At 45.8% G+C, this 16,853-nt stretch overlaps 2 protein-coding genes across 6 annotated transcripts in view; one reads left to right on the forward strand and one right to left on the reverse strand.

The window, feature by feature from the left end:
- Positions 1-36: 36 nt before the first annotated feature.
- On the reverse strand, positions 37-4,545 carry LOC100120239. 3 transcript variants are annotated; one of them, XM_008208771.4, is made up of 11 exons: positions 4,193-4,545; positions 3,879-3,959; positions 3,711-3,806; positions 3,561-3,635; positions 3,420-3,474; positions 3,266-3,347; positions 3,050-3,193; positions 2,762-2,974; positions 2,498-2,652; positions 472-2,426; positions 37-405 (listed from the first exon to the last, which is right to left on the reverse strand). In XM_008208771.4, exons 1-11 carry the CDS (start codon positions 4,334-4,336, stop codon positions 340-342), a joined length of 3,066 nt encoding a protein of 1,021 aa, XP_008206993.1. In that variant the 5' UTR covers positions 4,337-4,545; the 3' UTR covers positions 37-339. The 3 variants fall into 3 exon arrangements, with proteins under 3 accessions (XP_008206993.1, XP_008206992.1, XP_031786858.1); XM_008208770.3 differs by having other exon boundaries at positions 2,498-2,697; XM_031930998.1 differs by lacking the exons at positions 3,561-3,635; positions 3,711-3,806; positions 3,879-3,959; positions 4,193-4,545 and having other exon boundaries at positions 2,498-2,697; positions 3,266-3,328.
- Positions 4,546-4,807: 262 nt separating this feature from the next.
- LOC100120180 (gamma-aminobutyric acid type B receptor subunit 2) overlaps positions 4,808-16,853 on the forward strand; it is a 125,173-nt gene continuing 113,127 nt past the window's right edge. The window contains exons 1-4 of one of the 3 annotated variants that reach the window (XM_008208762.3): positions 4,808-4,937; positions 5,674-5,814; positions 5,892-6,105; positions 8,090-8,350. The gene's annotated coding sequence lies outside the window, so the exon portion shown is untranslated. Of the gene's footprint in view, positions 4,938-5,673; positions 5,815-5,891; positions 6,106-7,577; positions 7,761-8,089; positions 8,351-16,853 lie in introns of those variants that run through there. The other 2 variants (XM_031931032.2, XM_031931033.1) reach the window with 2 other exon arrangements.

Below are 16,853 nucleotides of genomic sequence, written 5' to 3' on the forward strand. Positions count from 1 at the left end.
TAATGAACCGCAGGGAGATCGAGCTATACACCAAAATTATTTTACCAAAATAAATATGCATGTATTTATCAGTTATACATCTTCAGCGAGCAAAATGAACGATCACAATTGCACACTTTCTCGCTGAATCACAGCGAACGGAAATTCGGATTTACATCATATGTATACATACCACCGATATTTCTGGTTTATACTTGCAAACATTCGTAAAACTAACGAAAACTATATTGTCTTTTTTTGTTACTGCGTAACGTCATCAGTATTAATAAGCAAATACCTACGAGTTTCTATTATACAATGATTAGAGTTTTTTATGGCAAGGAAATTATACATTTACTTTTACGGCCTCTTCTGATGAGCATTATGATTCACCTGTTGCAAATAAATATCGTTTACTTTGTAAACCTGGAAAAACACACACATATAAATGATCAATTACACGGTTGAAAAAACGGCTACAAATCAATATACCTCATTATTACTACGATGATTGTGTTGTTGATACGCAACCTGGTGTGTATACACTGGCGACGGGATTTGCACCTGTACCGGCGCAACGTATCTCTGATTGTGAACATCTCTGTGTATCGGTATATTCTGTTGAGAAACAAAATTCTGATCCGACATGCTGTTTGGTATGAAATTCACGATGTTCCTACCAGGGCCCGAAAATTCGTTGCCAGTGAAACTCGGCTCCCTCTGTACGTTGTCGTATTTTACGGCCTCTCGCGAATGACACGGAATCGAAGACACAGCGTAACGCGCATACTCCGGCGCAGCTCTCTCGTAGCCAGGATTTATCACCTGGCTGTACTGCTGACTAGAAGCCGATGGCTTGTGCGTGTGCGAGCAGATATTGGTATCCTCAACACCGTAGATTGGTCGTCTCTGTGGCATCCTGTTGCCCTCGATGGCGATGAACTTCACCGGCTGACGCGAACTTTGCTTCTGCATACAAGCCATCAGAGACTCCTGATGCTGCTGTGAACGCTGAGGCCCATGACTTTTGTACATCTGGCATTCGTTCATCGCGCAACAGTTATGGACATCGGCGCCTTGAATGGCGCGATTTTCCACAGACTGCAATTGGTAGTCCTTACACGCTATCACGCTTTGTGAGTGGCAGTTGCCGTTGGAATTAAACGGTGCATCGCATGCCTGCAACGTGGGCCCTCTGTTATGCACTGCATTTTGAGGGTTGCAAGGTACGCAATTGCTGTAGCATAAATCTTTACGTGAGCTACAGTGAATATCCGGCGCAGTGAACATTTGATCCACACTATCTTGCGAGCAGTTTTGACTTGAATGGAGAGTCAAGCGGTTCGTTCTTTCTTGTATCTCACTAGAGCTACCTTGTGACAACTGGAATATTTGGAAATCATTCAAGTCGTCTGAAAAACTCACTTGCTTTTTAATTGGCGACAACTCAAAACTTTGAGATAAAGTGAAGCTTCTTCTGGCCTCATGAGGTGCTGGAAATAAGTGCATCTTCTGCGAAGAAGGATTTCTCTGCAATCTTCTGACCTGCATAGGAGCACTGATTCTCGGAGGTTGATTGTATTTCGCGTTCATGTATACGTATTTACATTTTGGAGCTTCTAATGCTTGATTGGATGTCAGATTACTACAGTTTGGAGTACGCTCACTTATCACATTATGGCCACTGTTATCACGCATTAGCGCTTTCTTACTTATTTCTTTATGCTCTGGGCCTTTTTCTATACTCAATAAAACCTTTTCATCAGACACGCAGTCGACAGTAGGCCGACTTTTTCTCAAAATACTTGGGATATGCTTTGTACTTTTGGATACAAAATAGGTTTTCTTAACATTATTGTCACCTATATGAAGCTTCTCCTTCTCGTAATGAAGACGGAATCCTCTGTCGAAATCTCTTTGATTATCCGAGCTACATAGTTTAATCTCTTGTTGACTGTTAAGATCAACATCATTCAAGTAACGGGCGGTAAGCTCTTGACGATCAGGATGTACTAAATCCATTTTGTTAGTCATCCTTTCGCTATCGAGATCAACGTTCACTTTGACTGATGAAGGGACTTCTATGTCGCTGTGTCCACTCTTAGACGAAGCTGCATACTTTCTTTTTAATAAGTGATGATTTGGAACAGTTCCTACATCCAGTATATCTTTTTCTGCATCATTATTGTTAAATGAAGCATTTGAATTATTATCTAATTCGCATTTTAAGCTTTGCGTACTATGAATCTGTAGATTTTTATTTTTCTTTAGTGTCCTGAATACAGCTGAATCAGGTTCTACCATGATTTCAGAGGTACTTGATTCAGTGAGTCGATCAACTGACTCAGATCTCTCTTTGTCTTTAACATTTTTTTGTTGATTAAAATGATTTTTTAATGTACTTGCATATGTAGCTTTTAAAACTGCTTTTGCATTCTTGAATGGTTCTAAATTTCATTTATATTTCAATTAGTTTATACAAATTTGTATACAAAATTATTAGTTGAATAGTTTTTACCTTCAAGAATATTTCCAAAAACATCTTTGAACTCATTCTTTGCTATCATTTTACAAGTTTGAATGTAAAACTTGATTAATTTTGGGTCTGTAGGACTTATATTATGATTATTTTTTTTAATTGTATTATCTACATTTTTTGCAGGTACATATTCACTGAAAAATATAACATTCTCAGGTGTCGATTTTCTCTGAGAAAATCTAAAGAGATTTCGAGTTAATAAATATACAACGTGAAATAAGTGAAATGAGACGACTTGCATACCTTATTGCATCATTATCCTCGTATTGACTATTATTATTATATTTGGGATTCCCATTATTTACAACAGAATTCTCCTCCTCAAATAAACGCCTTTTGCATTTATCCTCTTTTGTAATGTGCTTATTCGTGAATACAAACTCATTGTTTGGAGAAGTTATATTTTTTAATACTTCATTGCTATCTGATTTCACTGCAGTAGTTTTTTTTCTGAGCCTGTAAGTTGAAATACAATGAATAAACAGACAAAATAAGAACTCTAGTCAATTTTAATTATAAATAATGTTTTACCTTTTAAATACAGGACTAGGTTCCAAATTTTCAACCGATACAGGGTCATCAGTGTCAGAACTATCAGTAAACTCCTTTAAAACCTTTGAAATTTCCATTTTTATCGCTGGATCTAAATCTTCTACAGGTGTACTTGGTTTTGGTCTATGATAAGTAAAACTCATAAATATAGCTTTGTACCATATTCTAATGTCATATAGCAAAAAACTCATTTACCTAAGAAAGTTACCACTTTGGAAAATTTGCAATGCATCATTGTTCAATACTGCTTGTTTAAATCTTTCAGTAGATGTAAGGGCTAAATTAATTAAGATTCTATTATATGCTTCGCTTAATATTATCAGACATTAATCAATTTCACTCTACTTACGTCTTGTCAGCTGCTTTCCCTTTATTCCAGCTCTAAAGAACCCTTTTAAATTCAACTATAAAAAAATATTGGACTCATTATTATACTTCTTATCAGAATACATCTATGCTAGCTTCTTTTTTCAAATAATTATTTACTCACAGGTTTCTGTAGTATTTTATCACCGATGATTTTTGTATTTTCAGTAGTAGAATCTTGATTTTGAGGATTCTTTTTCTAAATAAAAAATTACATGAATTCAATTGTTCAAATTTATTGAGATTCATGATCAAATCGCAATTTGTCACTCACAAAACTGAAAAGATGAGAATCATTCCCCTGGCTCTGGTCTTCCTCGTTCCTGGAGCTGCTTAGCAGTATAGGATTTGGGAACTGCACTGCTTCTTCCTAGAACATTGTCAAACCCTTATCCACACGTCAATTTCACCCAAACAGCAACAAAAATCAAACAATCCTCACAATATCTCTCCTCTTCGAAGCAAACTGTCCAAGAGTCTTCTCCAACTTGGATCTGTTCCTCTGTTTGATGGGCCTGCCTCGCTGTCACAAGAACATACACCAAAAAAATCATCAGCAGTGAAGATAATCCTTACATTATTATAACCTACAAATCAACAATCAGTCTATCTCTCCCAAGCCGCTTGAATGTCGCAAACAACGAGGACAATAAGGTCGCGGTGGAGTCGAACGTAAACACCGCACTGTCAAACTGTCTTGGCGGCCAAAGTCGATGCTACACATAAGAATGAAAACAAAACGTCGCGTGAACTCACCAATTTACGCTTGGCAGCGAGAGCATTGCGCCTGATTTCCTCGAGGTCCTTGTTGCGCTGAGATCGTCTGGGCTCCTCGGAGTTGCTGTTCCCGCCGGTGGTGAACTGCCAGGAAGTAGCGCCGGACACCACCGGCTTACCCATCGTCTTCGAGCCACTCGCGGAGATGCATCACCACAGCATCTCCAGCGGGTGATCGGTCACTTTTTTCACTCGAGAAATTACGTACTTGTTTCACCTAAACGAAACGTGCAAATATATATATATATATATATATATATATATACGCGACAATACACGACCGATCGCGCGGCGGACTAAGTGTGCTCGCGGCTTCGTCGGCTAGCGACTGACTGGTTTCGTCAGCTTATTGGTCTTTAAGTACTCTGTGGATACATACACGTACGAGTAACGTAAGTATGTATTAGTCGCCAAGTTTAATGACAAGAATTCCTCAATACTCATAGCTACAGGTATAAATTTGTATCTGTATATACGTATGTACATATATATATATATATATATATATATATATATATATATATATATATACACACACACTTCCAAAGCTGAGCTCGCGAGAAGTCTTTGTTTTGACTTTTTGCCGGTTCGGTCGAACGCTCTCGCGGTGCAGCGGCACACAGTCGGTCCGAGACGGCCGAGCGGAGATGACGCGAGGACGCATCGATTTCACCTTGGGAAGGAGAATCCTTAGCTCGATAAACAACAAAATATGCGGATATAGGTATGTGTTTTGGTCATTAATATATTTGGGTTAGGGAAAGAAACGTGAAAATTGTTTGGGAGATGTTTTAGCTTCGGTAAAGATGGCGGATGAAGCATATACGACACTTTTAGTGCTTCTGATATTGGGGTAATGCACAAGTTGGAACTTGAGGTAACTAAGGGAGGACGGCAGTTTTGTGTGCATTAAGTTATAGGCAAAGTTAGAACATGGATTGCTATTGTATGTAAATGCAAGTATGCGGGTGCATAAGCGTGAACCTATAGCCTCGTGGAATAATTTTCTCAACTTGAATACTTGGAAAAAAGTTTTCAAGGCATAAAATCGCGCATTGTACACGTACGCACACGTATTTTTTTAACGTTAAAAAATTGATGACAAAATGTAGGTTATGTCGTTTCCTCGGAAACCGCGAATTACGACGTGCGGCCAACAACGTGTCCGTGTATACATATATTTCACGTTCGCCTCGTAGCCGAGAGGGCAGTTCCATAATTAACTTTAATAAACCGTCATTCCATTGTTCGCGGCATACATACGTACTTGCACAGCGAATCTATTGTGAATGCGATCGGTGTAAATAACGTAACGCCATTCGGCGGGTAAATGCAAAGTAGCGTCGTTCCGAAATTTGATTATCAGCCCGAGCCTCAACCTGTTGATTATTTTAATTCGGTAAATGCCACGGCGAACACGAACCACCGACACTCATTGTCTGTTTGTTTTAAAATTGCAGCTATATGTATGTACGTACACCGCCTGCACACGAGGACATGGTCATATTTCAAGTACCAGCGCCGAGCGACGACTCAAATGTTTGGAATTGCAGCCTGGATTTCTACTGTAATGGGAATTTGGGATAACGACCGTGAAGAGGGTGAGTCGACTGTTAAATTAGCGGATTTTTTTTTCTTAATCGAAATCGATCGACTGATTCGAGATCGTTTCTTTCAGGTGACAAGAATCTTTCAATACACTCGTGCATTTCACGGAAATGGCAAAAATCCGAGGAGTAAAAACGCAATCCGCGCACCAGCAACTTCGCCATTTCAATCGAAGAGATATATACTCGCAGGCAAAAGGAAGCTCGAAGCCGCAAACTCGCTCCGAACTTTCCACTGATTCTCTCTCTTTCCGACCAGTTTTTGACGGCTTTCGACATCCAACTGTGAGAAAAGATTTCAAAGTTGCTCTAATTTAAGGGCGCATGCATCTTCATCGGGCCTCGCCGAAAATTTATCTGAAACTCGGGGAATTCGGCGAGATTAAAAACACTTTGTAGGATAGCGAATCTCGAGGGGAAAAAGAGTAGGTATACGCTCTCTCGGCTCTATTAAAACTGTAACTTCTCCCGCTCAGACTCGCTAGCTTTTATAAAAGACATAAATTCAGCCAAGACGATCATTAACACATTTAAAATGGACGCGCGGTATGGTAAATTTAGAACAGCGCGCTCAGGATAAGCGCGTGCAGTGCAGCGCGCCGGGCTACAAAACCGCCGCAGTTTTAATATTAAACGACAAAGTAATAAAAAGTCTTGACGTCAAACCCTCAAAGTATACCGCGCGCGTATCGTATCGATCTCCCTCGAGCTCTCTCGCTCTACTGTATGCGCGGTGCAGCTTTGTATTCTCGCGCGGCGCGAGAGCTTTGTTTCAGGAACTCTAATAAGTTCCCTGCTCGCTTAGTAGATGGCGGGAGTCGGCCCCGCAAAAAAAATCTCTCCGAATGCACGACATTACGTCTACTCTATCTCTCGCCTGTATGAAGAACATGTTCCGCGGAAGCTTTCAACAGGAGTCGAGATTAACGGGCAAATTCCCGCGTTGAAATTCGCTGTGGATTTAGTTCCGGCATAATTTTACGACGCACTCAACCTGAAATTCGCGTTTTCACATTCGAAAGTCGTCGGTTCGCACGCTGCGCGTTACATAAAGCTCTCCGAGCTTGAAACTTCCGGAATCTGTAAACATTATGTGCTACGATGTCGCGGCGCGGGCGCATTTCAACTTTTCGCTCCGAGCAAAAAGCGCGCATAATTAGCTTTGTTTCGTGGAATTTTGCGATTTCAACTCTACCGTAAAATCGCCCGTTACGCATAATTATGCATATTATCCTACTTGCCGCCTCGGTCTTATTAATAACAGTGGAGTTACTCCTCGCATCCCGAGCCGCGATTTTTAGAAATACGCATCGATCGGAAGCTACCTTTTCCTCCATTTCTCGGAACCGTGACATTGATAGATTCGAGTGAATCGTACTCGATCCGGAATATAATAAGCGAAGTGGCTGCATTATTCCGGATGACGGAGTCTCTTACAAAGGTCGCTTTCAACTGGTCGACTCTAAATATTTTCCGTCACCTTATATCCATCTGTAAAATACCTGCGACGAGACGAACTGTAAAAAAACCTGCGCGCGTGCATCCAGCGTTTGTTATTGGAACATCGTCTGTTCACTCTGGGCAGAGAGAAAAGAATCGAAGCTCCGCCTTTGACATTTCGAGAAACGCATTAGCGAAAGCCCGAAGCAATGTACAGGATAAACCGCAGAGAGACGACGAAGCCAGCGAGGCAGGAAGTTCTCCGAGCCTCGGAGGAGAGAGAAATTGCTAATAAATAATTCATTAGGTAGGTTTAAGCAACCCAGCGGGTCGATGCGAGGCGATAAGGTGACGAAAAAGCCCGAAGACATGTAAATCGCTTGATTTTCCATCCGAGCGACGTGCACCATTCCGCATACACACCTACATTCTTCAGAGGCGCTGTTGCAGTTATCGCACTTCATGAAGCAGCGGATGTCGCGAGATCGTTCGGAAAAGAGGTACATCCAGTTGACCGAATTCCCTATTCACGTTCGCGCGAGAGAGACGACCTCGGAAATATTAAAGGAGGTCGGCACGAAATTCCCAGCCTCGCGTCTCAGACGTAAGCAAACGATGAGAATCTGTCTCTTTTCTTCGCGCGAAAGTGTGGGCGGCTCTCCGCCTACCTGTCGCGCTGCGAGCTTTTTTAATCAAAATTTTGATTTACCGCGTCTTTTGACTTTGGCGCTCCGAGAATTCAGGTGGATTTTTCAGAGGCGCGTCGAGGAGGCTCGCACCGACAGATGCTTACGTAATGAGAAAATAATGAATGTATTCATCTTTTTAGGTGATCACGTCTGTGCAGCACGTTTCCGAAGGACGTGGATATCTTCAGTCCTCGGGAATTCTTGGGAAATTCCCGAAGAAAGACGGAGGATGCGAGGATCCACGATTTTCTTTCTGGCTGTTTTGCACGTACTTCGCTCCTCGATTACAATTCGCTCGCAATTCGTGAGTGGGTTCGGAGGGATCTCTGCGGCACCGAGACCTCCTGAAAGAAAATGGGACGCGCAGGTGCCGTCAGCTCCACCTCCTGAATCCGCAAAAGGTAAGCTTTCTTTCGAAATTCTAGACTATGTTTTATTCAACCACGTTTGTTCAAAAATTAACGGCGCCACGAGCGTTCGGAGCACGTGTCAGTCGGATAATTATTGCGAAATCATCAAAAAGGCACGCAAATGAGAAGCAACAAAAAGCAGGCCTCTGTCGCAGAGAGACAAAAGGAGCGACGAAAAACGTTAATAACCCGGAATTATGCCGCGAGGCGTTTCCTCTCGCAATGATACTCCTCGCTGCTGCTGCTGTAGCGCCGCGAGGCTAACAAACGCCTCGCACTACATCACCCGGGTCCTCTCGAAATCCCTCAAGAGAAATCTGAAGTCGGCCGCGGGCCGGAGAGTAACTGCGACCGATCGGTCATCCCAGCCAAAGTGAGAAAAAGAGACACACAGGAGTTACACGGGAGGGCGAGAGAGAAAGACCCGTAAATTCCGTCGTCCACCGAGTTCACGCACTGAGCCTCTCCCCGGAATAAGGCTGAGCTAATTTACATATAATTAACCCCGGGGCCGGCCCCGGAATAATAAACCGTCCGCGCGCGCCGCTGCTTCATTCCGCAATCTCTCCGTTATCCGCGTAAACATTAACGTGCATCCCTATATACTCGCACTGTGTGCACGCATTTTTGCGCGTCGAGAGGGATTTTTCAGGCGCGCATCCGGCGGAGCAGCGCGACACACAAAATACACTCATCGATTTTCTCATTTTCTAAAAACGGACCTCTCGTAAAGATCCGCTATTGAATTTTTCACAGCCAGCTCGCTACGTCTCTTTCCGTCGATATTCTCGGTGTAAAAATACATAAGCGCATACCCTTACACTTTTCCGGCTCTCCGTGTACGATCGACGTTTACATCACGCCCTGTTATGTATATAGGAATCGATTAGTTTCAGCCGCTCGTGGCGTTTCGATACGCGTATACTATGCGCGCGGAATAAAGCCTCGACTCGTCTCCGTGTCTACAGCGGCGGGGTATCAGCGCGAGTACGTCGAGGGAAGAGAAGAAGGAGGAAATGCTTAGCAGCCGCACTTCATGCGCAATTAACCTACATCTGGGCTGACCTCGCGTTCGCGCACGGCCAGCGTCAACTTGCATTACATGTCCGGCTGAACTTTTCCAGTGCGCGCGGGGTCTTACAACTTTCCGTATAAGTTTTTATGTTAATTGCCGCGTTACAAGTCGGGTAGATCAAGGGCCGGCTTTAATTTGTTTATGGCCCGCCCGTTAATTGAGTCGGTGGAGATTTTTCCGCTAGTTAGTCGCCGGGCTTCTTCGCGCAAATGCTCGAGATTCGTTATGACGAGTTGATGCGATTTTCTCCCGCCAGCTCCGCGGCTTGCTATAGTCTTCGTCGAGAAAAAATCGAGTTACGAGCGCGTTCAGATGCAGCGAAAAATTTGCCCAAAGAAGCGTAGCCAACTTCTGACGCGCACTGACCTCTCGCTCTCGAAAAACGCTATAAGCGCGGTATGAGCATCAGCAAGAACTGCGCCAGGCAGTCGCAAAGCACAACATTAGCCGGGAGCGTTATCATCCCCTCCATGAGCGTATACCGTTAAACTCGACGATCAAAAACTCGGGGCTGAAGAAGTTGTGCTGCTGCAGCAGCAGCGGCAGCAGCGCGCGCGAGTTTCTCAATTCGCCATAAAAGTTAGTGTGTTTGCGAGGCGTCGGAATATCATTATGTAGATGCATTGTTTGACGTATCTCGAGGCTGGCGCTGTCGTGTGCTTCATAACGTTTAATATTCATCGTCTCCCGACCCCCTGTATACGCACGAAGCTTCTCCGCAACACAACTAACATTTGCTCCTCCGCGCCTGGGCGTACCAGCGCGTCGCTCTTCGTATGTGTGTCATATACGTGTATGTGCAGCGCTTGCGTCACTCGCGGGAGCCGAATTTTTCCCTTTTTGCTCGGCGCGTATAGCTTCTCTTAGAAACTTTTACTGCAGTTCGTGCGACGCGGCCTGAAAAATTAGCGCGGGAGAAAAGGGGTATAGGGGCTGTTTGTTTTTTCAAGTTGCCTGCGAGCTTTCTCGCAGCTTCTAATTAGCGCGGATCTGTTCGATCATTACGAAGCGCCGTCTTCAAGAATAGGGATACTGGGTATACCTCAAACCTCGGGTTCTCTCGATCAGAACGCACTACTCAGGAAAATAAACAAGCGTTTCTCGTTAATTTAACCTACATAAGCTTAAAGAAGACAAGTACGCAAAAATAAGTATGTATTACCACCGCCAGTTTCTGCTAAGGGTCGAAGCATAGGCTCTTATCCGACCCTGAAAATCGCGAAATTAGTCGTGAAAGATTTCCTGACCATTGCCGATACTCGCGAGACCGTCGCGGTCCAGGCGTCTAATCGAAACAAAATAACGCAATGTACCGTAGCCGTTCCCTTGGTCGAATCGGGTCCGTTTGATCATCATCGTCGAAGCGCGCGACGCGGAATTGGCCGGAAGTGTACGCGAGCAATGTTAAATCGATTAACCTTGTTAGTCCGGGCTAGACCGCCGAATTTCGAAATGGATAAACCGCAGGGCGGTCGCGTGACGGCCTGCTCTGTAGCTGCACTGCCGCCGCCGCTTCTCTGCAAATTAAATTACCATTGTAAATCGCGAGTTGCATAACTGCCGCATCGAAAAGGTGAACCGGCAGCTGTTTTCCTCGGGATGGGATGGATTGTTTTCGGAAATCGAGATCTGATTAGTCGTCGTCTTTTTACACGATAACGATCGCGTTGGCCTTTGTATCCTATATAAGACAAGCTGTATGAAAGTATCACCGGGGGAGTAATAAATATCCCGCTAAATATTCGGCTATTCTTTTCAGCGTGCGGCGGTGTTGCAGAGCCGGAAGACGGACTAAGCGTCGAGAAAATTTTCAGCCTCGCGGTAATGACGTCAGATCCCCGCGGGTAATCGTGACAAACGATCGGTGCGTCCGACGTCGCGATGTATACCGCGCGCGAAGCTCGTAAAGTCACCTCCCGCGCCGTAAATAATCGCGCTGTGCTGACGGTCAAGCTTTTTCTCCCTTTTTTTTTTGTTCTTATCCCGACGTTTGATTTCACAGCAGCTTCGTCGCGGACTCTATACAAACCGCGGCGAGAGAAGCATTTCCCTTTTTACGACCCGCAGCCCTGAGCATTTCTTGAGAGGGACGCGAAGTTTCAGTGTATAGGATATAGCCGATGCTCCGTTAGCGACGGTAACGCGAGAGAAATTTAAAGTGCACGACGGCAATTCGATACAGCGGCCGATAAAGCTCTCGCCTGTAGGTATACCTATAGGAGCCTGGAGTTATGCGGAATAAAAGGAGCAGCTCCGAAATTTATGTCGCATCCGTAAATATGTATAGGAGCGAGGGTAACGATTATATGCAAATTAATTTGTCGTTGCATCCCGATGAAAAATAGTCGGCGGGCAGCGGCTGCGTCGTAATCTTGTCGTGGAAAATTGCGCAGCCCTGGGCCGAGAGAGATAGCGCTGATTTTACGGCGATATACACGTTGGATAATGTATACGTGCCGTGAGTAAATATATTTCCGATACATCGACAGAGAGTAGTATAGTTTGTTTGATATTGTAGATACGATATAATTATGGGGGCGTATAGATATAGCCCGGCGAGTTTGTTTTGTGTATGTAAAGCAGAAAATATCTACTCCACGTGTGTATAAGGGAGCGGCGCGTATTTGCATGTCCAATTTTCGGAAAAATGGGGCTCGCGAGTAGGCGTTTCGTTTTCATAAACGTACCGCTGCTGCACTTTACTCTCTGCGCAGCGAGAGAGCGAGCGGATTGATATCCGAAATTTGTCTGCTTTATTGCGCGTAATGGAAATGTTCTGTATACCTTGAATTTAAAAAAAAAATCGCGCTCCTGGAAAAGTTACCGCTGAATAACAATAATAATCGCGTTAAAATTCGCGGATGTGTTTCAGTCGTAAAAATGTTCATTAGCCTTTGTAGTAAAACCATTCGGTTATTCATCATCCGGATAATTAGCTCCAAAAAGCGTATCACGCAGCGACCGCACACGTATATGAATCAGCCACCCTATATACACACACAGTCCGGCAAAACTCTGGCGCCGCAGCCCAGCCATCGCTCTCTACTCTCTAGCGGCGCAACATCCAAGAAAGCCTTTAGCCGCTGCCGTGCGCTGCACCGCCTACACACTCCTGGCCGAAGTTGATTAGCCAGTCGAGCTCACGCTCCAAAACCTCAAATCGGCAATTTGCGTTAAACCGATTCCGCCCCTTTGTCACCCCTAATATGTACTGGATCAAACGCGCCTGCGTTTGCCTCGGCAAGAAGCCGCTAGCTACTCCCCCCCCCCTCTCTCTCTCTCTCTCTCTCTCTCTCTCTCTCTCTCTCTCTCTCTCGTTGCGGTAAAGCTGACTAACTGCCGTTACACACTACGGCCCATACAGACTGGCGCAGCGATACTCTTGTCCAAGACTTGAATCTGACGTCTATGACAGCTCGTGCATCGTATCTGCGCTGGATCGGCTTTTCTTTGAAGCTCGAAACGCTACTGTGATGTGTGTGTGTGTTTTTTTACAGTCGACGATTGATTTCTCGATGGATTAACTTCTATTTGCCGAACCAACGGTGAAATGTACACTGGCTTCTCCGCGCGGAATAGGAATAATATTTCAGAATCAGGAAAAGTGCGGAATCGAATATCCGCAGGGAAGCCTGTAAACGAGTAGCCGAAGCCGTCGCTGGCCTTTCAATTAAATTGCATCCGGCGAGAGCGCCGATGAAAATTCAACGTTCTCGCGATGTAAATGATATCTTCTCGGAAAATCGGCATCGACGTGATCGACCGTAGCGCGAAACTCCCGGGCTGGAAAAATACGGGGAAAAAAGAGCACAGAGAATTGAGAAAGAGGATAGCCCGCACGCTCTCGGACCTAGGCGTATACTACCCAGGGGATTCCGGCGGCGGGGAAATGCATTAAACAGCGAGCGAGCGAGAGGCGCAGCGGCTCTAAATACCAACAGCCAGCGGTGTTTAACAGTTTCTTCGGTAATGGCTTTCCCTTCTCTCTCTTCTCTCTGTTGGCTGAATAATGCCAAGTTGTATAATGTATATGCATCGCGCGCGCGCGCACGTCGGTGTAGAATTTCGTTAGGAAAATCCGCGCGGGGCGCCCTTACGTGGCTCAAATTCAAATAGGCCGCCTTAGCATTGTCGAGCTTGAGCTTGCAAGCTCTAGATCGTCGCCGTTCAAGGGGGTAATAATACTTTGGTCCTTTTCGCCTCCTTTCTCCTCGGCGGTTTTTCTTTTATCGTCCGATTGAGGTCGCCAAAATTTCCCGTGCTGCAAGCTTTCTTCCTTCGAAATATGCACGCCTTCTTTCACACACCGACGGTGAATCGCGTCTGCGGCCGCGCGCTCTTTACTGCAGAGCGCGGAGCACGTCTCGAATAGACCATTTCCGTATAGCTGTAAGCAGCTACGTACTGCGGGCTCTGTGATGTACTTTCGCAAAGTAGACAGCTGAGTAGAGAGGGCGAAGTAAAAGAGCGATTATTTTCGGATTTTTTCGACTTTTCAAGGCGACTTGAAAGAAGAAGCTCTCGGAATTTACATTCCTTTGCTGTACGTAGTCGATTCGGGTCTGAATAGTCGCTGTGGATTCTACGACTTTAAACGCGGATGTTTCTAGCTCTCGTACACGTGTCTCTTAAAAATCTCGCTGGGAGTAACGCTAATCAAGACCGACGTGCGCTGAGGGTTACAAGAGAGCGAAATCATCCTCGGAAATATTTCCCGCTAACGAACAACGCTCCGTGCTCGAGTACCTCTGACTACTATCGCACTGCGGCTAATAAGATCGCGAGCTCGTTAAGCCATCCGCGCTTTCGCGCAAAAGAACAGCTGGTCGACCTTTGATTATCGTGCTTCGGCGTAACATTCCGAGAAATCGATTCTCTTCCCGAGTAGTTCAGCCATTACGATCTCGCTCGACTGTTTCGCGGAAAATCAGACAAAAATCCACATCCCGGTACTTGTTACGCTTATTTATCAATTGCCGTGTTCGGAAGTAGCAGCTTTTTCCACACTTAATACATGAAGCCAGGGGCTTTCGCGGATGCGGGATGCGTTTGATTAGAACAAGTGGACTATATATAGCCTTGCGCTCGCCGTTATCGCTTTACATTCCCCTCGTAATTCCGCGTCGTAGGCGAGCCATGGGCACTCGACAATTGGATCTCGGGCGCGGGCACTTTGAAAATAAATTCGAAAGCTGCGCGTTTTACGCTTCCAAAGGGAGATGGGTCTAGTTGAGCGTTGTTTATCGAGCTGGGCTATTACTTCCTCGAATTATATAGCGTACATCGTGCGATCGTTCGCTTTCGAGATGAGAAACGAGATAGCTGCAGGTGAAACAGGCAAAAAATCGACCTCAACCTTGCTCAAAATCAATCTCGCTCTAGAGCCCCTTACACACGCTCGCGCCTATCGTCATAAGGAATTCAAAGCTCGCGGCTTCGGGAGAAAAATCAATCACACACGGCTATACCCGCCGCACTCGACTGATCATTAAAAGCTCCGGGATAAAGCTCTCGAGGTTGCCCCTGTCGCATATGCAGGGTCGCGAAGCTCCGGCTCTGAATAATTGAGAAGCGCGATTACGTAATTATCAAGGCGGTGGAATTGGCGAAAAGCTCGCGTCGCTGCCGCCTTGAAAGCTCGGCGCGTATATAGAGTTCGGCCTCGATTTCGTCGTTACCTTCGCGCTTCCCACGCTTATACGTATACGTATATACACACACCTGCGCGGCCCGGAATCGATGAATGGATCTCTATCGTTGCGGCTCTGTATACACGAGCTGAGCGAGTTTTCTCTCCGAGCCGCAGCGCGCAGTTTTCGGCTTTATAGACAGCCTCGCGCGCCCGGGAGGATTTTAAGCTCTCTCGGCGAGGGGTTTATTATCGGACCATTAACGCGAGGCTTGCTACAGCGGCGAGAGGCTTCGGTCTGCGCGTGCTATGTATGCGGCGTAGTGAGGTCGGAATTTTCGAAGCTCCACCGGCAGCTCTTGAGGCCGAAATTGAGTTAAGAGAGGGGGATAATTCGATCCGCACCGAACGTACGTGGCTTTGGTTCTTTGTGTAATTGGTTTTTCCGTAAATTCGAAAGCCGAAATTTCGAGCTCATAAGATTACAAGTCCGAGCGAAGCCAAGAAGACGCTGTAGCAGCAGCAGCTCGGGCCAGAGCCACAAATTCCGGCTCTTAGCGTCGTAAAGCGCGTTTATCGTCGGTTCGTTATCATCGTAAGCAGCAGCCCCCGGGCCAAGCCGGCGCGGCAGCGGCAATATCGCTACCCGCCGGTACAGCGTTAACCCCCGCTCCGAATGATATTAGATGGCTGACGCGTAACGGGCGTGACTACTGCGCGTATTGGCCGCAGCGCCCGCGCGTGTATATATATATATATATATATATATATATATATATATATATGTAGATGTGTATATATATATATACATCTACATACACAGGTAGAGTGAGAGAGGCTTGTGTGGTGCAGCGGAGAAGCCAACGGCCGGAGCTCGTCACACTGCGGTCGTGGTGTGACCGCAGCGGCTATGTGTATAACACACTGCAGCCTCTTTTTCTCTCTCCCTCTAAGCCGCGCGATGCGCACTCGTCGGCTATTATCGTTAGCGGGCGCTGCACTCACAGGCCCGGGGAATAATTAGGCTCCGAAGCCGGCGCTTTGAGTTTCCTCTTTCAAAGCGCGCGCTATCGAGAGTCGGCTAATTCCTCGTTGCGATTCGCCACGGGAGAAGAACACAGCGTTGCGACGACTGTATCCTGATAAGGAGCCGTATATATACCGTACACTTTATACGTCGCGCAGCAGTCGGATATATCGCACGCGCGCTTGTTATATTCTAATTGTCGTGCGAGTAGCACACAGAGAGGCTGGGCTTTCGTAATTGCAAGTTAGACCTAATTAAGCCTTTGCCAGAAAGAGAGAGAAAGAGAGCTTGCAAGCTCGCGTTACAAAGGGCCTTAATGTCAACTTGGCGTGCGATGCGTTATCTCGCTGCTCCTACTGCGACAAAGAAGTGCAGCAGCAGTCGACGTGCGGCCGGTGACGCGCGAGTAAAACCCGGACGAAGCGAATTGCGATGGGGTTTCTTATTTTGCCCGCTGGCTGCTGCCGCTGCTGCAGAAGCTCGGATGTGTCTTTTGAGCTGAGCCAGCTTTTTCCTTTCAGCCGCGCGCGAGAGGGAGAAGATTGAAATTGGAATTTATTTCTCGCTTTGACTGGATCCCAGAGAGCGAAGAGAAGGAGGGGGTGTGTTTTCGTACTAGATCACGCTGATCTATGGAACTCATTGTGATTCATCGAGCTGCTCCGGGGATTTTTGGTCGATTTCATCGGAATTCCTCGATTTTCCCCAACGATGTATAGAACGCTCGAATTAAACCGTGCACCTCTTGGCGCGATAAAATACG

The sequence above is a fragment of the Nasonia vitripennis genome, chromosome 5 (assembly GCF_009193385.2).
Source record: "Nasonia vitripennis strain AsymCx chromosome 5, Nvit_psr_1.1, whole genome shotgun sequence".
Taxonomy (NCBI): domain Eukaryota; kingdom Metazoa; phylum Arthropoda; class Insecta; order Hymenoptera; family Pteromalidae; genus Nasonia; species Nasonia vitripennis.

Excerpts from the sequence above, each read along its gene's own strand:
- LOC100120239 (XM_008208770.3), bottom strand. The coding sequence starts at position 4,336 with ATGGGTAAGCCGGTGGTGTCCGGCGCTACTTCCTGGCAGTTCACCACC. Across the intron at positions 3,636-3,710 it reads ATTCTCATCTTTTCAGTTTT|AAAAAGAATCCTCAAAATCA; the intron begins GTGAGTGACAAA and ends TTTTTTATTTAG. Across the intron at positions 3,194-3,265 it reads CAAAGTGGTAACTTTCTTAG|ACCAAAACCAAGTACACCTG; the intron begins GTAAATGAGTTT and ends TACTTATCATAG.